The sequence below is a fragment of the Pristiophorus japonicus genome, chromosome 13 (genome assembly GCF_044704955.1).
Source record: "Pristiophorus japonicus isolate sPriJap1 chromosome 13, sPriJap1.hap1, whole genome shotgun sequence".
NCBI lineage: Eukaryota > Metazoa > Chordata > Chondrichthyes > Pristiophoridae > Pristiophorus > Pristiophorus japonicus.
Window position 1 is genome coordinate 55,852,115 of NC_091989.1, and position 20,655 is coordinate 55,872,769.

At 44.2% G+C, this 20,655-nt stretch overlaps 1 protein-coding gene across 5 annotated transcripts in view; it reads left to right on the forward strand.

The window, feature by feature from the left end:
- LOC139278583 (copine-8) overlaps positions 1-20,655 on the forward strand; it is a 435,806-nt gene that overhangs the window by 155,829 nt on the left and 259,322 nt on the right. For 4 of the 5 annotated variants that reach the window (XM_070897510.1, XM_070897512.1, XM_070897514.1 and 1 more), the window contains 2 exons: positions 10,492-10,568; positions 18,599-18,709. In XM_070897510.1, the coding sequence (XP_070753611.1) occupies positions 10,492-10,568; positions 18,599-18,709 (188 nt within the window). The remainder of the gene's footprint in view (positions 1-10,491; positions 10,569-18,598; positions 18,710-20,655) is intronic. The other variant, XM_070897511.1, reaches the window with a different exon arrangement.

A 20,655-nucleotide genomic window follows, 5' to 3' on the forward strand; every position in this document is an offset into this window, starting at 1 on the left:
AGCCTGCAGCAGAAAGACGCAACTGCATAGCAAGTAGGGAGACATCGCCATTGGGGGTCCAGTGGAGATGTGGGGGAGATCGCGTGGTGGGGTGGTGTTCGGGGGTGGTCAATGGTAGTGGGGGAGGTCCGATCACTAGGGGGGTGGGGGGGAGTTGATGGTGGGGGAGATTCAACCAAGGGGGGGGTGAGGGGGAGGATTTACAGGCAAGCTTGTTGGGCCTGGAGGAAACACTCCTGCTCCTCCTGGCTCACAAGCAGTGCTGTAAAGACGTTTACCTGATCGATCCAGCCCTTCTCACCTCGGTTTACATGCTGGGTTTCGTGAGGCCAGGGAAACCTAGCTGACATGAGTTAAAAATAGAATCACTGTTAAAATGAAGTCACAAAGCCTCCTTAAAAGGTTTCAACAACTGACTCACCTCCTGCGAGTGGATTGGTTACCCACCCCTTGTCCCGCCTCCATTAAAACAGGAAGTGGGTGGGTTCGAGGGGGGGTTTGGATCCTGTTTCAGATTTTTAACTTTTTAACCTGCCACCCAAACCAAATCCATCCATTTTTTGGGGGTGTGATATCTTCAGAGAGCACACAACACACAACCTGTAAGATGGCTGCAGGTATCCGGAAATTTCTGACCTGCTGGTCAGGTGACCTGCTCTTTATCAAACAGCATTAGCTGCAGTAACACAGGCGTCCACAGTGTGGAGCTACAGACATTACACTTCTTCCTCTTTAATGAAGAACTTCTTAGAACAAATAATCATCATACATAACTTGCATGGTTATACATAACAAAGGATATGGACTTATTTTGCCATATTTACAAATCAAGCTTAACCACTTGTTTTCTGTTTCAAAGAGGATACCTTCACTCTCGAACAGAACCTTCCAAACATGGTGTCGAACTTAAACTCATTCAAGGCTGATCCTGAGGGAAGTTTTCCTCCAAGGGATGCACTTGATTTCCATTTGAACTCTCTCTAACTTCAGACTGTTTGTTTTTCTGACTCAGACTCAGACTTAAATTCTGACTTTCTCTTGGATTTGTTTCCAGTACATTGGATTTAGGATTTGCTACTGGTGTATCAAAACTATCTGATGAGTCAGAAATAATTGAATCATTCCCACTCTCAACTACTTCCATGTCTGTAGGTAAAATATGATCAATGTGAACAAACCTAACCTGTCCATTATCAAACATCTTTACCAAATATGTGCGAGGACCACATATCTTCACCACACTTCCTGGTAACCACTTTACCTATTTATAGTGATGGTTCTTCTGATTTAATTTCAAACTTCTCTCTTTTACTCTACCTCTATCATGATTCTCTTTCTGTCTTAATTGTGTCTCTTCTACGGACTGTGCCAAGTTTGGTTTTAACAACGAGAATCTGGTTCGTGGCTGTCATTTGAGAAATAACTTTGCTGGTGTTTTGCCAGTAGTTGTGTGAGGAGTATTACGATACGTAATTAGAAAATTAGCCAATTTATGGTCCAATGACAACTGTCGTTTCTTTGGATTTGGATCCAACATTTGTTTGATGAGGGCACGTTTTACAATTTGTACAGTGCGCTCTGCTACACCATTCGAAGCAGGGTGGTATGGTGGAAACTTGGTATGTTTCACATCATTTTTGCTTGTGAACTGTGCAAATTCTTCTGAATGAAATTGTGGTCCATTATCCAAAACAATTTCTTCTGGGATGCCAAATAAAGAAAATAATCTTCACAAAATGTCTAATGTTTTACTTGTTGTTATTTTCCACATTGGAAACACCTCGACCCACTTCAAATAGCTATCAATCACAATGAACAATTGTTGTCCTTCTAGCTCAGCAAAATCAGTATTAGCCTTTGCCACACACTGGGTGGCCATTTCCATGGCTGTAATGGTACTGATGGTGATTGCTTGCTTACCGATTGATATGTCGTACAATGACTTAAGATGTACTCTATATCTTTATCAAAACCTGGTTACCATAAGTAACTGCGTGCAAAACTCTTGGTCAAGCACATTCCCAGGTGCTGGTCATGGAGGTCTCCTAATAATTTGGACCTGAATTTATTTGGTATAACCATTCTTGCACCCCACATGATACAATTTTTATCGACTGATAATTCATTCCCACGAATGAAGAATGGATGAATATCTTTGTCTGTTACCTGGTTTGGCCAGTCATTTGTGATGTAATCATACACCTTTGACATAACTGGGTCACGTTTGGTTGCTCTACAAATCTCTTCAGCTGTGACTGGCAGTTCATCAATGTATGAAAAATAGAACACTTCTTCCCTATCGGGTGTAACTTGTGATAGGGAAGGCAATCTAGACATAGCATCACCATTACAGTGATCAGCTGATCGTCTGTATTCAATATCATATGTATATGCTGACAAAATCAAAGCCCATCTCTGCATTCGGGCTGCAGCTAATGTTGAAACTGGGGACTTTGGATGGGGATTGCTGTCAGGGGCTTATAGTCCATAACGAGAGTAAACTTATGACCATACAAGTACTTGTGGAACTTCTTGACCCCAAAAATTAATGGCAAAGCTTCCCTTTCGATTTGCGCATAATTACGCTCACTGGCACTGAGAGTGCGTGAAGCAAAAGCAATTGGCCTCTCCTCCCCACTACGTAATACATGAGAGATTACTGCCCCAACTCCATACGGGGAGGCATCACATGCTAGCTTAATCTCCTTCGATACGTCATAGTGAACTAACATGGTGCTCTCTACCAAGCTGCTTTTACGCTCCTTGAATGCTGTATCGCATTCTTTTGACCACTTCCAATGGACCTGTTTTTTCAATAGTTCATTCAGTGGATGTAACACTGTAGCCACATTTGGTAGGAACTACCCCTAATAGTTCAAAAGACGCAAGAATGATCGAAGCTCAGTGACGGTCTTGGGAGTGGGTGCATTTCTGATTGCATCCAGTTTTCCCATGGTTGGGTGTAAACCATCTTTGTCTACTCTGTACCCTAAGTACTCCACTGAGTTTTGAAATAACTCACACTTGCGAGCAGATACTCGTACTCTGTGCTTCTCTAGCTGTTTGAGGACTTTGTTCAATATGTTATTATGAATTTGCCTATTTTGTGCTGAAATTAGTGTAATCTAAATAACATACTTCAATACCTTGCAAAATCTGGTTCATTACCCATTGGAATATGGCAGGGGCGGAAGACACTCCAAATGGTAGTCTATTAAATTGATATAGGCCTAGATGGATATTTATAGTCAAGCATGACTTGGACTCCTCATCTCGTTCAAGCTGTAAGTAGGCATTTGTAAAGTCCAACTTTGAGAAAATCTGACCCCCTGTAAGTGTTGTGAACAAATCTATATTTGGCAATCTATTGGGGACATTATCCTCTAGAAACCTGGTTTATGGTTACTTTATAATCATCACACAATCTTACCTTACCATCGGACTTAGGTACAACAACAATGGATGTAGCCCAATTACATTGATCTATCTTAGAAATAATGTTCTCAGTCTCTAGTCTTTTGAGTTCTTGCTCAACTTTCTCCATAAGTGCATATGGTATGGAACGTGGCTTGTAGTAAACCAATCTAGCCTCCTTCTGTACCCTGACACTTGCCTTGAAGCCTTGGATCGGACAGCCCGTTTCGCAGAACACCTTCGGATAATTCTTGATGACATCATCCTTTGACGCAAATCTCGTTTCAACACAAAAAATCTCACTCCAATCCAGTATCAGTGATCTCAACCAATTTCTTCCTCGTAAGGCAGGTTTGTCTCCTGCCACTACTGTTAGAGGTGTGCTCTGAACTTGAACCTTGTATTTCACCGGTACGGTGATATAACCTACCACCGGACTGTTCTCTCCCAAGTAGCCTCGCAGCTCTATCTTGGCTTTCTCCAATGGGAAATCCCGCAATTTGTCGAGGTATAGTGACTACATTCACTGATGCACCAGTGTCGATTTCCATGGGTATCTTGACTCCTGCAACATCAAATCGCCGTCTGTTAACCTCGTGCTCCTGATGACGTTTAATTCTAACATCTCCTCGTCCTGTTGTTGTTCTTCCATGCTATGTAGTCTCTGGGGATTTCTACTCATAGCTTTGAAAGCTGGTTTACCCTTCAGTTGCCATGCCTTTGCAAGATGCCCAGTTTTCCTGCAGAAGAAGCACTCTGTCTTCACATATGGACAACTTTGAGCACTGTGTTGTCCCAGGCACTGATAGCAGGACGTCAATGCTCTGTTCCCATTTCCAGTTTCTGAGACTTTGGGGCCCCACCACCTTTTACCTTGAACCCGCAGGCGATTCGCCTCGGTTGTCTGATGACTGAACTTAGTATGAAATTCTTGGGAATATTGATCGGCCATGCTCATTGACCTAGCTGCCTGACAAGCTAAATCAAAAGTCAAGTTAGGCGCCGTCAATAACTCTTCCGATTGCATCATTTTTCATCCCACAAACAAAGTGGTCTCGCAGTGCTCGGTTCTGAAAGTCTCCAAAATTACAGTGAATAGATAGCTTTTTTAATGCTACAATGTACTCACTGATATTTTATTCGGCATTCTGATTTTGTATTCCGAAACGATAACTTTCAACAATTTCTAACGGAACGGGGCTGTAATGTTGTTCTAACTTAGTTAGAATCTGTTTCAGCGTTGTATCCTTTGGCTTGTCAGGCACAAGCACATTTATCAGCATTTCGTACAACTCGGGCCCAGCCTCAGTTAAGAATATAGCTCTTTTGCATTCCAACACCACCCGGTTATTATCTTCATTACTGGGGATTTCGATGATATTATTTGCAGTGAAAAACATTTCTAGCCGATCCACATACGCTCTGAAACTTTCATGGTCGCGTTGAAATACCTCCAAATGCCCCATAACTCCCATGGGGCAGCCATTTTGACTCTGGCAGTTTAACCAAGTGTGCTCGTAATTTACCTCAGATTTGTAGCTGTTTCCAAAAACAAAGAAGCTCTCAAAGTCTCTCTGTCGGTTGGCTGAATCCCTCACCACAAAAATTTCAGCTTTGTATTATCTGATTACATCCCATTCTTGTCGCCAAATATGATATCTTCAGAGAGCACACAACACACAAACCTGTAAGATGGCTGCAGGTTCCGGAAACTTCTGACCTGCTGGTCAGGTGACCTGCTCTTTATTAAACAGGACTAGCTGCAGTAACACAGGTGTTCACAGTGTGGCGCTACAGACGTTACAGGGGGTTAAAATTACCCCCATGTTTCCCTGCCCCTTTTCCCTCCTCTGTACTTGCTTAAATCCTGTTACATTACTAACTTTTGCTCGTTCTGATGAAAGTTCATTGACCTAAAAACATAACTCTGTTTCTCTCTCCACCTGATCTTCTGAGTATTTCCAGCATTTTCTGTTTTTATTACATCATTTTCTTCCCTTCATAAAGACCACCGACTACCATCTCTGTAGCATTGCTTGCCTCTGCCCCTCCTTCAGTCCATCTGCACCTGGAACCCTCCATGCCTTTGTTAGCTCCAGACTTGACTATTCCATTGCTTTCGGCAGGTCTCCCATCCTCCGCTATCGTCAGCCTGTATGCTATCCTGCACCAAATCCTGCTCACCCATCACCCCTGTCCTCACTGACATACATTGACTCCTAGTCCCCAATGACTTCAATTTCAAATTCTCATCCTCGTGTTTAAATCCCTTCATCGTCCTGCCCCTCCTTGTCTCTGAAACTCTCTCCTGCCCTACAATCCTCTCCCGAAGTCTCTATTATTCCGACTTGTGTATTCACCTCCCTTCACCCCACCACTGCTTGCTTTGTAATTCCTTCCCTTTATACTCTCCCTTTATCCTCTCTGGCTTTTCACCTCCCATTCCTCCTTTAAGACCCTCCTTCAAACCACATCTTTGAGAAGGATAATATCTGCTTCTTTGAATCAGCATCCATTTTTGTTTGACTACACCTCTGTGAAACATCTGGGATTTTTTCCACATCAAAGGCACTATATAAATGCAAGTTGACATGGCTCAGTGGGTAGCATTCTTGCCTCTTGAGTCAGAACATTGTCGGTTCAAAGCGCCCTCCAGGGTCTTGAGCACAAAGATCTAGGCTGACACTTCAGTGCCATACTGATGGAGTGCTGCACTGTTGAAGGTGTCGTCTTTCAGATGGGACGTTAAACCGAGGTACCTTCTGCCTTCTGAGATAGATGTAAAAGATCCCATGGCATTATTTGAAGAAGAGCAGTGGAGTTCTCATCAGTGTCCCGGTCAATATTTATCCCTCAACCAGCATCACTAAAACAGATTATCGGGTCATTATTTCATTACTGTTTGTGGGAGCTTGCTGTGCCCAAATTGATTGCCGTGTTTCCTACAATACATTAGTGACTACACTTCACAAGTGCTCCATTGGCTGTAAAGCGTTTTGGGACATCCCGAGGTCGTAAAAGGTGCAATATAAATACAAGTCTTTCTTTTCCTTGTGTTTTTCTTTTGTTCCTGAGCAATGCCATGAGAGATCAACTTAAGACCAATAACTTTGTTACAAACACAACAAATGTGATAATTGTGCCTGCAGTTCAGTAAGGTTCTATGATGCCTCATAAAATTTCTTTCTGAAACAAAGATGAGAAAGAAAAGATTTTGTGTCCTTTGAAGAGAAATTTGGTGGCATTACTGGAGATCTGCTGAACTATGTGTGAAAAATCAGTGGATCTTTCTGCAGTCTAATGCCTCTGTAGGTTCACAGCCTCTCTGCAGTTGAGTGAATTTATTGAGAAGGTTTCTAATGATATATTTTACCGCTAGTTCTATTATGTATTAAGTCTGATTTCCCCCACCCCCCATCAACACAATGGCTAATTCTGACATTTAAAATTTTCTTCATATGGAGGTGGAAGATCACTTTTAAGATTTCAATCAGCAACACTGTGCTCCCATTATGGAACCTCACTCAATGGCAGTGTAGGTTGAGCTATTAGTGCTACAATCACTTCTATTGGACTTCGTGCTGATATAAGATTGAAAAATTTGCCCTCAAGTTTTCATAGTAGACGAGATGGAGCTTCAAGCTGTAGCAAGCCCAGCAGCAATATTATTTCAACAATCCATATTCATTTTTTTAAAATCTGAAAATATCAAGTAATGTAACAATAACAAATGTACTGAGTAAGGAAAACAAGTATATCCATGCTGTTTGCCGACGTAAACTATTGAATTCCAAAAGTAATCGAAAAGTAAAATGCTGTGCAATGGTTTGATTATATATTACTATATAAATTCAATTATAATTAAGACGAAGGATAAACATTAACCTAGCGTCACTTTAGCTTGTTGGCTATGATTGATGGTTATCTCATTGTGTGTGATCTTTATGCCAGGGCTTGCAGATGATATATGTGATGAAGCATATATCCACTCCTGTTATTTTAGGGCACGAGAACCATGGTGACCGCAAGCTAGGCTCCCAGTAAATCATCACAGGTGTCCCAGATTAAGAGAACAAGCAAAGAGTTTATAAAACCCAGGGGCGGATTTTCGGCTCAGCTCCGCTCCGTTCTTTGCCCTGCAGCGGCGGCAATGGTGGTGGTGAGGTGTTTTGGCTAGGCAATCAGCCTCCAGCACCCCGCAGTGATCCTTGGGTCCAATTTTGCAGCGGTGCTGAGCAGCACCGCCCGGGAAAGCTGCACCCGGTGTGCAATACCCCTGGTTACGACACCGGCGCGACTTTTGACTCTTGCCCGACTCGTACGCTGCGCAGAGCGTCCTGCAGTGAACGCCTGGGAAATCAGGCGGTGCAACGATACCGGCAGTGGAGAGATAAGTAATGGACTCCTAAGGTGAGTGTGATTGTTTATTCCTTCTCAGAGACGTGGACCAAATACAGTAGACACCTCAAATCGCTGGAGAAATACCACCAACAATGTCTCCGCAAGATCCTGCAAATCCCCTGGGAGGATAGACGCACCAACGTTAACGTCCTCGATCAGGCCAACATCCCCAGCATCGAAACACTGACCACACTCGACCGGTTCCGTTGGGCGGGCCACATTGTTCGCATGTCTGTCACAAGACTCCCAAAGCAAGCGCTCTACTCAGAACTTCTACACGGCAAGCGAGCCCAAGGTGGGCAGAGGATACGTTTCAAGGACACCCTCAAAGCCTCCCTGATAAAGTGCAACATCCCCACTGACACCTGGGAATCCCTGGTCAAAGACCGCCCTAAGTGGAGGAAGTGCATCCGGGAGGGTGCTGAGCACCTCGAGTCTCGTCGCCGAGAGCATGCAGAAATCAAGCACAGGCAGCGGAAGGAGCGTGCGGCAAACCAGATTCCCCACCCACCCCTTCCTTCACCGACTGTCTGTCCTACCTGTGACAGAGACTGTAATTCCCGTATTGGACTGTTCAGTCACCTGAGAACTCACTTTTAGAGTGGAAGCAAGTCTTCCTCGATTTCGAGGGACTGCCTATGATGATGATTTTTTTTTGGTTGTGTGGGCAATGTTTTGGGGATCTTTTTGTGTTTTCCCCCCCCCCAGGCGTCACTTGGAGTACTCCCGACTCGGCTCTTTAGCTCAGGAGTTTCCCATCCTAATGCCTCCTATAATGCTGTGCCTCCTGACCCAGGGCCCAGCTGCCTAATTTTACTTAGTGAGGTGCAAACTATTCCTGGGTGCAAACTTTATCGCCCTGCTGCCATTACCGCCCCAAAAACATCAAAACCGAAAATCCAGCCATGTTTTAGATCGGGGCAGACTTTCAGAGGAGAGATCTCATCATCATTGGCAGTCCCTCGGAATTGAGGAAGACTTGCTTCCACTCTTAACATGAGTCCTTAGGTGGCTGGACAGTCCAATACGAGAGCCACAGTCCCTGTCACAGGTGGGACAGACAGTTGTTAAGGGAAGGGGTGGGTGGGACAGATTTCTTTCCGCTGCCTGCGCTTGATTTCTGCATGCTCTCGGCGATGAGACTAGAGGCGCTCAGCGCCCTCCCGGATGCACTTCCTCCACTTAGGGCGGTCTTTGGCCAGGGACTCCCAAGTGTCAGTGGGGCTGTTGCACTTTATCAGGGAGGCTTTTAGAGTGTCCTTGTAATGTTTCCTCTGTCCACCTTTGGCTCGTTTGCCATGAAGGGGATCCAAGTAGAGCACTTGCTTTGGGAGTCTTGTGTCTGGCATGTGGACAATGTGGCCTGCACAGCGGAGCTGATCAAGTGTGGTCAGTGCTTCAATGCTGGGGATGTTGGCCTGGTCGAGGACAGTAATGTTGGTGCGCCTGTCCTCCCAGGGGATTTGTAGGATCTTGCAGAGGCATCGTTGGTGGCATTTCTCCAGCGACCTGAGGTTCTATTGTACATGGTCCATGTCTCTGAGCCGTACAGGAGGGTGGGTATTACTACAGCCCTGTAGACCATGAGCTTGGTGGTAGATTTGAGGGCCTGGTCATCAAACACTCTTTTCCTCAGGCGGCCAAAGATTGCACTGGCGCACTGGAGGTGGTGTTGAATCTCCTCATCAGTGCCTGCTTTTGTTGATAAGAGGCTCCCGAGATATGGGAAGTGGTCCACGTTGACTGGGGGGGGCAGTGCTGTGCGGAGAGGACATGCTGGTGGAGGACCTTTGTCTTACGGATGTTTAGCGTAAGGCCCATGCTTTCGTATGCCTCAGTAAATACGTCGCCTATGTCCTGGAGTTCAGCCTCTGAATGTGCGCAGACGCAGGCATAGTCTGTGTAATGTAGCTCGACGACAGAGGTTGGGGTGGTCTTGGACCTGGCCTGGAGATGGCGAAGGTTGAACAACTTCCCACTGGTTCTGTAGTTTAGTTCCACTCCAGCGGGGAGCTTGTTGACTGTGAGGAGAGATCTAGGTCTCTGATAAGTGTATTTTTTTGTCTTTGTGAACTGAATAATGAAACTGTGCAGATGAACGCTTACCTGCCTTTAGTTGATTTGTTTGAATTGATATCGAGAGCACACAGGGATGATGCAAGTGCTGGCCATCATGACCCACAGGCCACCTGATCACACACAACTCATCAGAGAGCATTCTATTTAGCCAGCAAGAAATAGATCAAAAGTTGACCTGCTTAGCTTTGATATATTGGCCCGGATTTTGCGGTCAGTAGCTTGCTCTTCATTATGATTATTACTGCCATAGTTTTGGCTGCCCATCCCTTGTCCCATCTCTGCTAAACCCAGAAGTAGGCAGGTTGGAGTCGGATTTGAGATTTAAAAATTTTAACTCCACAGTATCTAAACCAGGGCATGTAAGTTAGAATATTTATTTCAATGTAAAATCATGTACAGAATGCAAAATCAAGAGAGGGCAAGAAAGATGGGATTAAGAGAGTGAGATAAGAGAAAGAAAGAAAAAGTTGAAAAAAATTATATTAAATTTGATTGATATTAATTTACTTGGTTCTCACTCCACGGTTGCTAATAATATTGGTATGCTGAATGTTTTAACTTGCAAATTGTTTTCAAATTTATTTTTCTGAATTTCAGGACTTCCTGGGTCAAGCATTCTGCACATTGGGCGAGATTGTTGGCTCACAGGGAAGCAGATTGGAAAAACCTCTTGTGTAAGTAAAACATATTATTTGTGGCAAAAGGACACAGTAGGTCTAGGGAGTCCTTCAATTCAACCTTGTACAATGTCTATGTTTAGATGGTCAGCATTAGATTTACACTATTTTTTAATTTTGGGTCCAAATAATTGGAAATGACAACCAGTCTGAGAGGCTTGAAGCGGGCTAACCCCACAGTATCTTGTTTTTACGGTGACAAATGTCTTTGGATGCTCCTTTCATTTGATGTTGTGACTTGTGAATTGAGTTTGGGAAAGTTGGTGTAAAACATATTAAGCCGGTTAAACAACGTGTATTGTTTTACACATTATTTTGTCATTTTACAGAGATTCTTGGCCAATTTTAGTTTCTGGTACTTCTCAGAAAAGGGTGCAGATGGGTCCTAACGGAGTGTGAAATGCAGCAAATCAGTCCTGTATGATTCTAGCCCAGTCTGTGCCCCATTGAAGTTAGTGGTTGCATTGAGACAGGCAAACAATCTCCCATCCAAAAATAGGTGGGAAATAGTGCCAGAGCACATTGTTCAGCCATTGAAGTCATCCAGTTGTTCAGGTAAACAGGTATCCAGAGTTGCTAGCAACTGAAAGGTCAGGTGACAGTTCATTTAAAGGACATAGTAATAGAAATGTTAATTGTTTTCAGGCATTTCTGGACCATTTTGGATATTTCTTTCTCTCTGACACTTTGCTTTTCATAAACCTTTGCCATTTGGCCTAAATTATTTATTTCTTGCCTCAACACCACAACTGCTATCAGTGGTTGTCCCTATGAGGATCCTCCTATCTGACATGTTTGGAAGAAGAGGACGACCTATGGAGCATGCCAGCCAGGCCAAGCTGCATGAGAGATTCTCTATGCTGATTCACAGGGTCCTGTATACCTGCATCTGCAGACAGAAGTGAACATACCTCACTTTGGCAGATGATTATAAAGGGAGTAGTAACTAATAAGATATGTATCATTAAGGTACTTTATGGGTACTTTCTCAGAAGTTCCCCAATGTCAGGATGCCATGCTTTCAGTGACACTGAATGAAAGACTAGCCTTGAATGATTCCTCTCCTATCTATCTGAATGCAGCCAGTGCATCTCAAGGAATAGTTCCTCTCCCTCCCTTGCATATCACCATCAGAGTCCTTCAAGGATCTATCCTTGGCCTATTCCACTTCCTCTTGGTGGCATCATCTGAAAGCATGGGGTCAGCTGTCACTTGCACTCTGATTGAAAAAGTGCAACAATCCCTGGCCTGACCGCCCAAAGTAGAGGAAGAACATCCGGGAGGGTGCTGAGCACCTCGAGTCTCATCGCCGAGAGCATGCAGAAACCAAGCGCAGACAGTGGATGGAGCGTGCGGCAAACCAGGTTCCCCACCCACCCTTTCCTTCAATCACTGTCTGCCCCATCTGTGACAAAGACTGTAATTCCCGAATTGGACTGTACAGCCACCTGAGAACTCACTTTTAGAATGGAAGCAAGTCTTCCTCGATTTCGAGAGACTGCCTATGATGATGATGATACCCACTTGTATCTCTCCATCAGTTCTCTCAACTCCTCGGCTGCCTCTGTATTATCAGACTACTCGTTTGTCATCAAATCTTAGATAAGTCACAACTTCCTCGAGCCTAACATTAAGAAGTCATCATCCAACTCTGCTTTTTACCCGTTGAGTCCACCCCCCTACTCAGCGACTCTCTCAGGCTGAACCAGACCACCCTGCAATCTTGCCGTCTTCTTCAATGCTTTCCTGAACTTTACTTAAGACCTATTTTTTCACTTGGCAGCTGTTAATGGTTCTGCCTTTCCCATTTACACCTCTTCTAGACATAGCTTTTGTTTCTTTATTTGTTCCATTACCATCTCCTTTTGCGTTGTACTATCATACCTTTTGTCCTTTAATCATTCTTGCCTTCCACCCTATCTCAGACCTTCCCTTTCTTCTTTCCTCACCTCCCCTCTTTGCCTACCCCTGCACTTGCTTCAAATCTGTTACATCTCTCACTTTTTCCAGTTCCGATGAAAAGTCATCGACCTGAAATGTTAGTTCTACTTCTCTCTCCACATATTTTTTTTTTTTACTTAAGACCACATGCTTCCACACATTTAACACTGCTTTCCCAAGCCCCTCAGTCACTGAAACTCTTTCACATGTTGTCTTCACCTCCAAACCCAACTAATCTAACGCACTCCTTGCTGGTCTCCACCCTCCCTAAATTCCAACTTGTCCCAAGCTCTAACACACATTTCCTGCCCCATACACCATCCCAGTTGCCATCACTCCTGTCCTAGAAGAATCATAGAAACTTATAGCACAGAAGCAGGACATTCAGCCCATTGTGTCTGTGCTGCCTCTTTGAAAGAGCAGTCATGCTTAGTCCCACATCCCCACTTTTTGTCCGTAACCCTGTAAGTTCATCATCCTCAAGCACCTGTCCGACTCCCTTTCAAAATTATTTCTGGACTCAGCTTCCACCACCTTTTCAGGTCGAGTGTTCACGTCCTGGCAACTCTGAGTGAAAAAACTTCTCCTCATTTCCCCGCTGGATCTTTTGCCAATGATTTTAAAACCATAATCTCTGGTTATTGACTCACTCACCAGAGGGAATAATTGTTTCCTATCTCCTGTACCAAAACCTCTCATCATCTTGAAAACATCTTAACCTTCTGTGTTCCAAGGAGAACAGTCCTAACTCTTCCAACTTCTCCTCATAACTGAAACCAGTCATCCCTGTAACCTCCTGGTAAACCTCATCTGTACCCTTTCTAATGCCTTTCTATCTTTTCTCAAGTGTGATGGCCAGAATTGTCCACAATACTCCAGCTGAGGCCTGATCCAGTGATTTATAAATCTAGCATGATCTCTTTGCTTTTATATTCTATTCCTCTATTTATAAATCTATGTAACTCATATACTTTTGTAACCACTTTATCACATTTAAGGATTTGTGTATATGGATACCAAGGTCTCTCTGTTCATCTACACTTTTCAAAATTGTGCCATTTATAGTATACTGTCTTTCCATATTAGTCCTCCCAAAGTGCATCACTTCGCACTTCTCTGCATTGAATTCCATCAGACTTGCTCCTGTTTAATTCATCCTGAAGTCTATAACTATCCTCATCATTTGCTACTACTTTACTAAGTTTTGTTTCATCTGCAAACTTTATAATGCTGCTCCCCACACCTGAGTCTCGGTCGTTTATAAAAATTGCAAACTGACCTTTGAGGAATACCACTGCAAACCACCTCCCAGTCTGAAAAACATCGATCCACACCACCCTTTACTTCCTGTCACTGAGCCAATTTTGTATCCATACTACCACTTTCCCTTTAATTCCATGGGCTTCCATCTTCTTACTAAGCCTCCTGTGTGCCACTTTGTTGAATGCTTTTCGAAAGTCTGTATATACAACAGCAACTACACTACCTTGATCAACCTTCTCTGTTACCTCATCAAATAATTCAATCAAGTTAGCCAGACACGATTTGCCTGCAACAAATCCATGCTCGCACTCCTTGATTAATCTATGCCTTTCCAAATGGAAATTTATTTTGTCCTTGATAATGATTTCCAATAACTTCCCCACCACTGATGTTAGGCTGACTGGCCTGTAGTTCCTGGTTTATCCCTCTCTCCTTTCTTGAATAGTAGTATAACATTTGCAACCCTCCAGTCCTCTAGCACTACTCCTGTATCTAATGAGACTTGAAAGATTGTGACCAATGCCTCTGCTATTTCTACCGTTGCAACCTAGGATGCGTAACTTACCAACTTAATGTTGCCTGCTAATCTTTTCTCTCAACCTCTCTTTGCCTCCACTATTAACTTTTTCAATTCTCTCCTGTACATTCCATAATCTTCCTGCTTATTAACTGAATCTTATTAACTTTTATTTCTTTTGTCATCCAGAGCACATTAGCTTTGGATTTTCTACCTTCAAAGGACTATGTCTAGTTTGTATCCGAACTATCTCTTCCCTGCTCCATTACTGCTTCACCCTGCAATCGTCTTTTCCAATCTACCTGTGTTAGGTCCCTTCTTAAATCACTGAAATTAGCTCTTTCCCAGTTGAGCATTTTTACCATTGATATTTCTTGGTCTCTTAACATTATAACGTTAAAATGAATGATGTTGTGGTCACTGTTAGTTAGATTATCTCCGACTGGAACACACTCCACTTGCCCTACTTCATTTTCCAGAACCAGATCCAACACTGCTTCCTTCCTTGTTGGACAGGAGACACTTTGGGTGAAATTGAGCTCCTTTACGCCTCCCATTAGTGCCACCGGGGGACGACTTGGGTTGGCGATCGGTCGCGGCGAGATCAGCAACTCCTGCTAAATTCGGCGGGAGTTTTGCAACGGCGGTACGGTGTTGCGCCCCGATCTCCTTCGCCCGGAGATCGTGCCGTCATCACCATGTGCATCGTCCCGGTAGCGCCCTCGACCCGAAATTGCGTTCCGCCCCCTGCAGCCTCATTGGGCGAAAACACCGACAGCTGTAGGGGCGTCCATCAGGAGGCCAAGTGCTTCGGGGGCGATGCTTAAAGGCGAGATTGCCGAGGTAAGTAACAAAAAAAATGACCTTTTCTCTTGCAAGTTTTTTTCACGGGTTCCTGCCTGCGATCCATCAGCCTGGCACTCTGCTTGAGTACCGTGTTGATCGGGCGGGATCATGGCGAAGGTAAGTTTTTTTTTCTTTGCAGAGCCTGCTGTGATGGCCCTTCCATTTAAGCGAGGGAAGGAAGCTTTCAATGCGGCAGCATGCATGGCCCAGTGTGCAGCGCTTAATTTAGCGCTCCACTTCCTTCTTGGAGCGCAAATGCCGAATTTTTTAAAAGTTTGAAATCATTAGCGCTGGCGCTAATATTTCAATCTTTTAAAAGTTAGCACCCCAAATGTGGTGCTCCCTAATTTCACCCCCATTGATTGAGAAAGTTCTCTTGTACACATATCAGAAATTCCTCTCCTTCCCTACCCTTAGCAGTATGTTTTCCCAAGTCCATATTAGGGTAAGTAAAGTCTCCTGATATCACTACTCTATTTCTGTTACACACCTTTGAAATTTGACGACTAATTTGCTCACCTATTTCCTTCTCACTATTCGGAGCTCTAACAATGTGACTGCTCCCCCTCTCTTCCTCAACTCAAGCCAAATAGATTTAGTCCTATAACCATCTCTTGCATCTTTCCTATTTTGAACTGTAACATCATCCTTAATCAATTCTGCCATGCCGCCGCCAATTTTTCCTTCTCTATCATTCCTGAATGCTTTGTAACCAGGAATACTAAGAACCCAATAAATATAAAGCGTTGCTCATTGGTCACAAAAACATGCATCATAAGTACACAATGAATGGAACTGAATTGGCAGACAAAGATTTAGAAAGAGACTTAGAATTGACAGTAGACTCACTTTTGGGGGGTTATTTTGATGAAAGGGTGAAAACAGGAGTTAAATGGGTGCTACGCTAATAAGACACGCTTGCTTGAAACTCTTTTGAGTTTACCTGCAAAAACATAAACATTAAAACCATGCCACCCGACCTGGGTGACACTCCAGACATTTACAAGGCCCTTTTTTTATCCCCCCCTTTTTTTTTTGTGTTTTTCTTTTTTTTGTTTTTTTTTTGGGCACTAAAATCAAATTTTTCCAGTGCCCCCTATAAAAGGGGAGGGGGACACTAAAAGCACCGGCAATTAAAACAAATTAAACTTTAAAACGTAAAATCAAATTAAAATTTGGTTGCCGGGCGTGATGATGCACTCCAGTCCCTCCGGTGACCACCTCTCGCGGAAGGCCGCGAGCGTACCGGTGGACACCGCGTGCTCCATCTCCAAGGACACCCTGGACCGGATGTAAGAGCGGAAGAGAGGCAGGCAGTCAGGTTGAACGACCCCCTCGACCGCCCGCTGCCTGGACCGGCTGATGGCACCCTTGGCCGTGCCCAGGAGCAGTCCTACGAGGAGGCCTTCGGACCTACCCGCTCCCCTCCGCACAGGGTGCCCAAAGATCAGGAGAGTGGGACACGCTTGCTTGAAAGTCTGGTTTTAGCACACAATGTTTTGGTCTTAATTGCTGATTACCATAATTTGTACTTGCCTGGAGGTGCTAAAACAGAGACATCTGCAGGTTTAGTGTGCAAGCGCTGATTAGATGCAATTTTCATGGAGCAGTATATGTGGGCGCCACTCACCCACTTCCACTGAAGATGTGGAGTGCGCTAGCTGACACACAGCGGCACGTTTCAGGATGGCGCAGGGATTGAGTGAGAGGGCGCACAGGTTCTCCATCACAGCACTGGAGGTCCTGGTGGAGGAGGTCCAGAGAAAGAGGGATGTCCTATACCCGCAAGGGGAAGGACGCCACCTCACCCTCCTATCCCCTCTCTCCTGCAGCAGCTGGTGCTGCTCTGTCTGGTCTCATCTCCTTCTCCCATTCATCGTCCAGACTAAGGGGGACCTCCAGAAAGATGCCCGTGACCAAGCACTCCCTTTCTCCTGGTGACTCCTATAAGGTGTCCAATACGGTGGAGTAGCACAGCACTTACTCTTTTTAAGTGAAGTCCTCAGAGAATTTCCAGAATAAATGTTGATAGAGTGTTGGTGAAGATTTGACAAAGTGTTCCAGAGAAGTCTCCTGATGTGTTTTAAAAGTCCTTTTCAAACCTCCAGCAGAAAGTGAACAATAAAAGGTGATATGCCTTTAAGTAGCAGTTGAAGTCCTCTGCAATTACTAATTTACTCCCAATCAGTTGTTAGGAGACGATGTTAGGTCAAGTGCTAGGCACCAAAATGCCGTGCAGCCTTGTTAATGAGCGCTAGCAGGCAATTTAAGTGTTAATCAGCCCCGAAACAATCTTTGTGCGGCCGTTCTCACGCTCGCTTCAACTCCTTTACCAAGAAGGCATCTTGCACTAAATGCAGGCTAAACCGGCGTTTGCGCTTAAGACCCCCTCTTGGCTACCTCCGAGGCTCTTTAGTGCCTAAAGTATCCCAGGAACATCATCCCTCAACGACTAGACAATGCAGCAAAGTAATTAAAACATAAAATAGAGTGTTGGGATGTATAGGTACAACAGTCTAGTGCAGATCTGCAGAAGTTATGCTAAGTTTTTACAATGCACTGGTCAGTCCAGATTTGCAGTTCTGTGTTCAACTCTAGTCATCAGGCTACAAGACACATATACCTGCATTGGAAAGGATGCAGAGTAAAGGAACAAACTTAATTCCAAATTTAAAGGGGAGCTATGAGGAAAGATCTGGGAAGTTTATGCTCTATAGATAAGAAAAAAAGTAGTTAATGAAGACATCAAGTTAAATAAAATATTAAATGGTACAGATAAGGTAAACCTAGAACATCTTGGTAATTAAGTCATATCTAGCGTGCCCCTGTAGTACACAAAAATATATACATCATTTTTCACTGTAATACAGGTATAAATTGTCCATTACACAACTAAATTATCTGTCACATTTAATTTGAGTGGTTTAAATAATCACTGACTGAAACATAGGTTGGAAAAGCTACCAATCACAAATCAATTGAAAGGTAGACAAAACTATCAATCATGAACCATTGAACCACAGTAACCCAATCAATCTACATGCTGGAATTTTTCCATAACTGCTAATCAGCAGCCAGTAACAACTGCAAAACAAACCAATCAAATCACTCAAATAACTGCTCCTGATTTCTCACGGCCACCATTCTTCTTCCTTGAGTCAATTTATAGAGTTAAAAGTAATGTGCATAACATAATAAATATATAAGAAGTTGAGCAATTTTGGAAAAGGTAACAAACCTATCCATAAATTGAAACATTCAATGCAAGAAATGCCTGTGATGTGGCCTCCCCTCCCCTCCCCCCGCCCGCCCCTGCCACACAGCCCTCTTGTTTATGCTTCACTTCCAGAACTGGATATACCATCTGGCCTTGTGCTTGGGAGTTGCAACTCCTCTTGTCAAATTCTGTGTGTGTCAAAGGTACATCAAGTGAATTCTAATTTTCATTCTGCTCCTATAGATTTACAATGTCTAAAGAGCACTACAGCACCTCAGATTACTTGAGGACCAAGTGGAAAAAGTTCCTTCCTACAACTGCATCCCTTGTTCACAAATCTTGTGCGGAAGACAGGTACTTCATAGGACTTGTAGTTTTTGCCTTGCTCCTGTGGAACTATAATCCAAGAGTTATTTGCAACAACCTACGTCACATGATGAACAAGCACAGAATTCGCATTGTGGGCACATAGTACAGATCTTGCAAGATTGTCTGAGGATCACTCTCTTTAACAATCATTCCTCACACCCAGCGTGGTTTGAGCCATGTAATGGAAGTGTGAAGGCCATAGGGGTGGGATATCTGGCAGATTTGAAGAATTTTGCTGTTCCTTAAAGGGACACTCACGCTTTATTGCAGTTTGAAAAATGTACTGCAGGATTTTGAATTTGTTTGCTACAGATGTCTGAGGGCCGATTTAAAGCCATGGGAGGACTTGTCCCCTTTACAGAGAGACCTCTGGAGCAATGGTTCCTGTATTTTATTTTGGAGTGCGGTCCCTTTAACTGTGTGGCCCATTCAATTTTTTGCGCATGCGTGGTTATTTACATTGAAAAGCCTGTGAGCACCCTGCGTGAGACCTCTGGAACCCGGCCGCGCAGCTCAGCAAATTTATTGCCATCTTTGACTCTAAGGGGTATTCCCCCTCAGGGTCTGCTCTCTGGGCTGTGTGGGAAGAGGTGGCAGTGGTGCACATGGTTTCAGGTATCATGAGGCCTTGGTGTAGATGTACAAAAACTTCAACACATTAAGAAAGTTTGTCAAGGTAAGTGTACAAAAATGTGTCTGCTTGAAGTACAATGGTACGGAATGGCTTCAAACAACTGCATCTTGACTTTAGACACGTGACAATTTGGGCATACTTCAGCCTTTCTCACATGCTCACAAGACAGTCCATAGACAGGCACGACTACACCTTCCAGTTTGCACATACCCAGATACTCTGTAAATCTGAAACTTAGCAGGCACCATAGCACGGCAACCCTTGTCCAGTTGCATCTTGCTTGTTCCTGTTTTCTCTCCACAGGTTTTCCACAAGGAATACCAAGCTGCTGGGCCACAATACATCACGCCACCTGCAGCAAGCACTAGCACAGGAATATTCATTCTGGTGGATTCTGAGTTTATTAGAGCAGCAAGCATTAAGTGAAACCCATGGAAAATAAGCAAGAAGGGGAGAAAAAGATGTGTCAGCAGAGGATCAGAAAGGGACCGGCCAGAATGCCGACTCCAGCCAAACCTCAGCTGCTGATTGCTGCGGTGGTGCCATCCTGAGTAAGCATAGGTGAGGTAGCTGTCTCTCAGCCTAGTTCTACACTCGTGCCACACAAATTACTAATACGGAGCCAGAAAATCAACTGACCAAAGCAGCCACCACAGCATCAGACGTGTTGCCAACAGTTGCAGAGCCACCAAGCAGAAGGAATATTGTTTTATTCATTCACAGGATTGTGGGCATCACTGACAAGGCCAGCACTTATTGCTCACCCTTAAGGTGGTGGTGGACCTCATTCTTGAACCGCGGCAGTCCGTGTGGCGAAGGTACACCCACAGTGCTGTTCGGGAGGGAGTTCCAAGATATCGACTCAGCGACGATGAAGGAACAGTGATATATTAACAAGTCAGCATTGTGTGTGACTCAGAGGTTAACTTGGAGGTGGTGGTGTTCCTATGTGCTTGTTGCCCTTGTCCTTCTACATGCTAGAGGTCATGGGTTTGGGTGGTGCTGCTGAAGAAGCCTTGGTGAGTTACTGCAGTGCATCTTTTGATGGTGCACACTGCAGCCACTGTACGCCGGGGATGGAGAGAGTGAATGTTTAAGGTTGTGAATTGGGTGCCAATCAAGCGGGCTGCTTTGTCCTGGATGGTGTCGAGCTTCTTGAGTGTTGTTGGAGCTGCATTCATTCAGGCAAGTGGAGAGTATTCCATCACACTCCTGACTTGTGCCTTGTAGATGCTGGAAAGCCTTTGGGGAGTCAGGAGGTGAGTCCCTCACTGAAAAATACCACGCTTCTGAACTG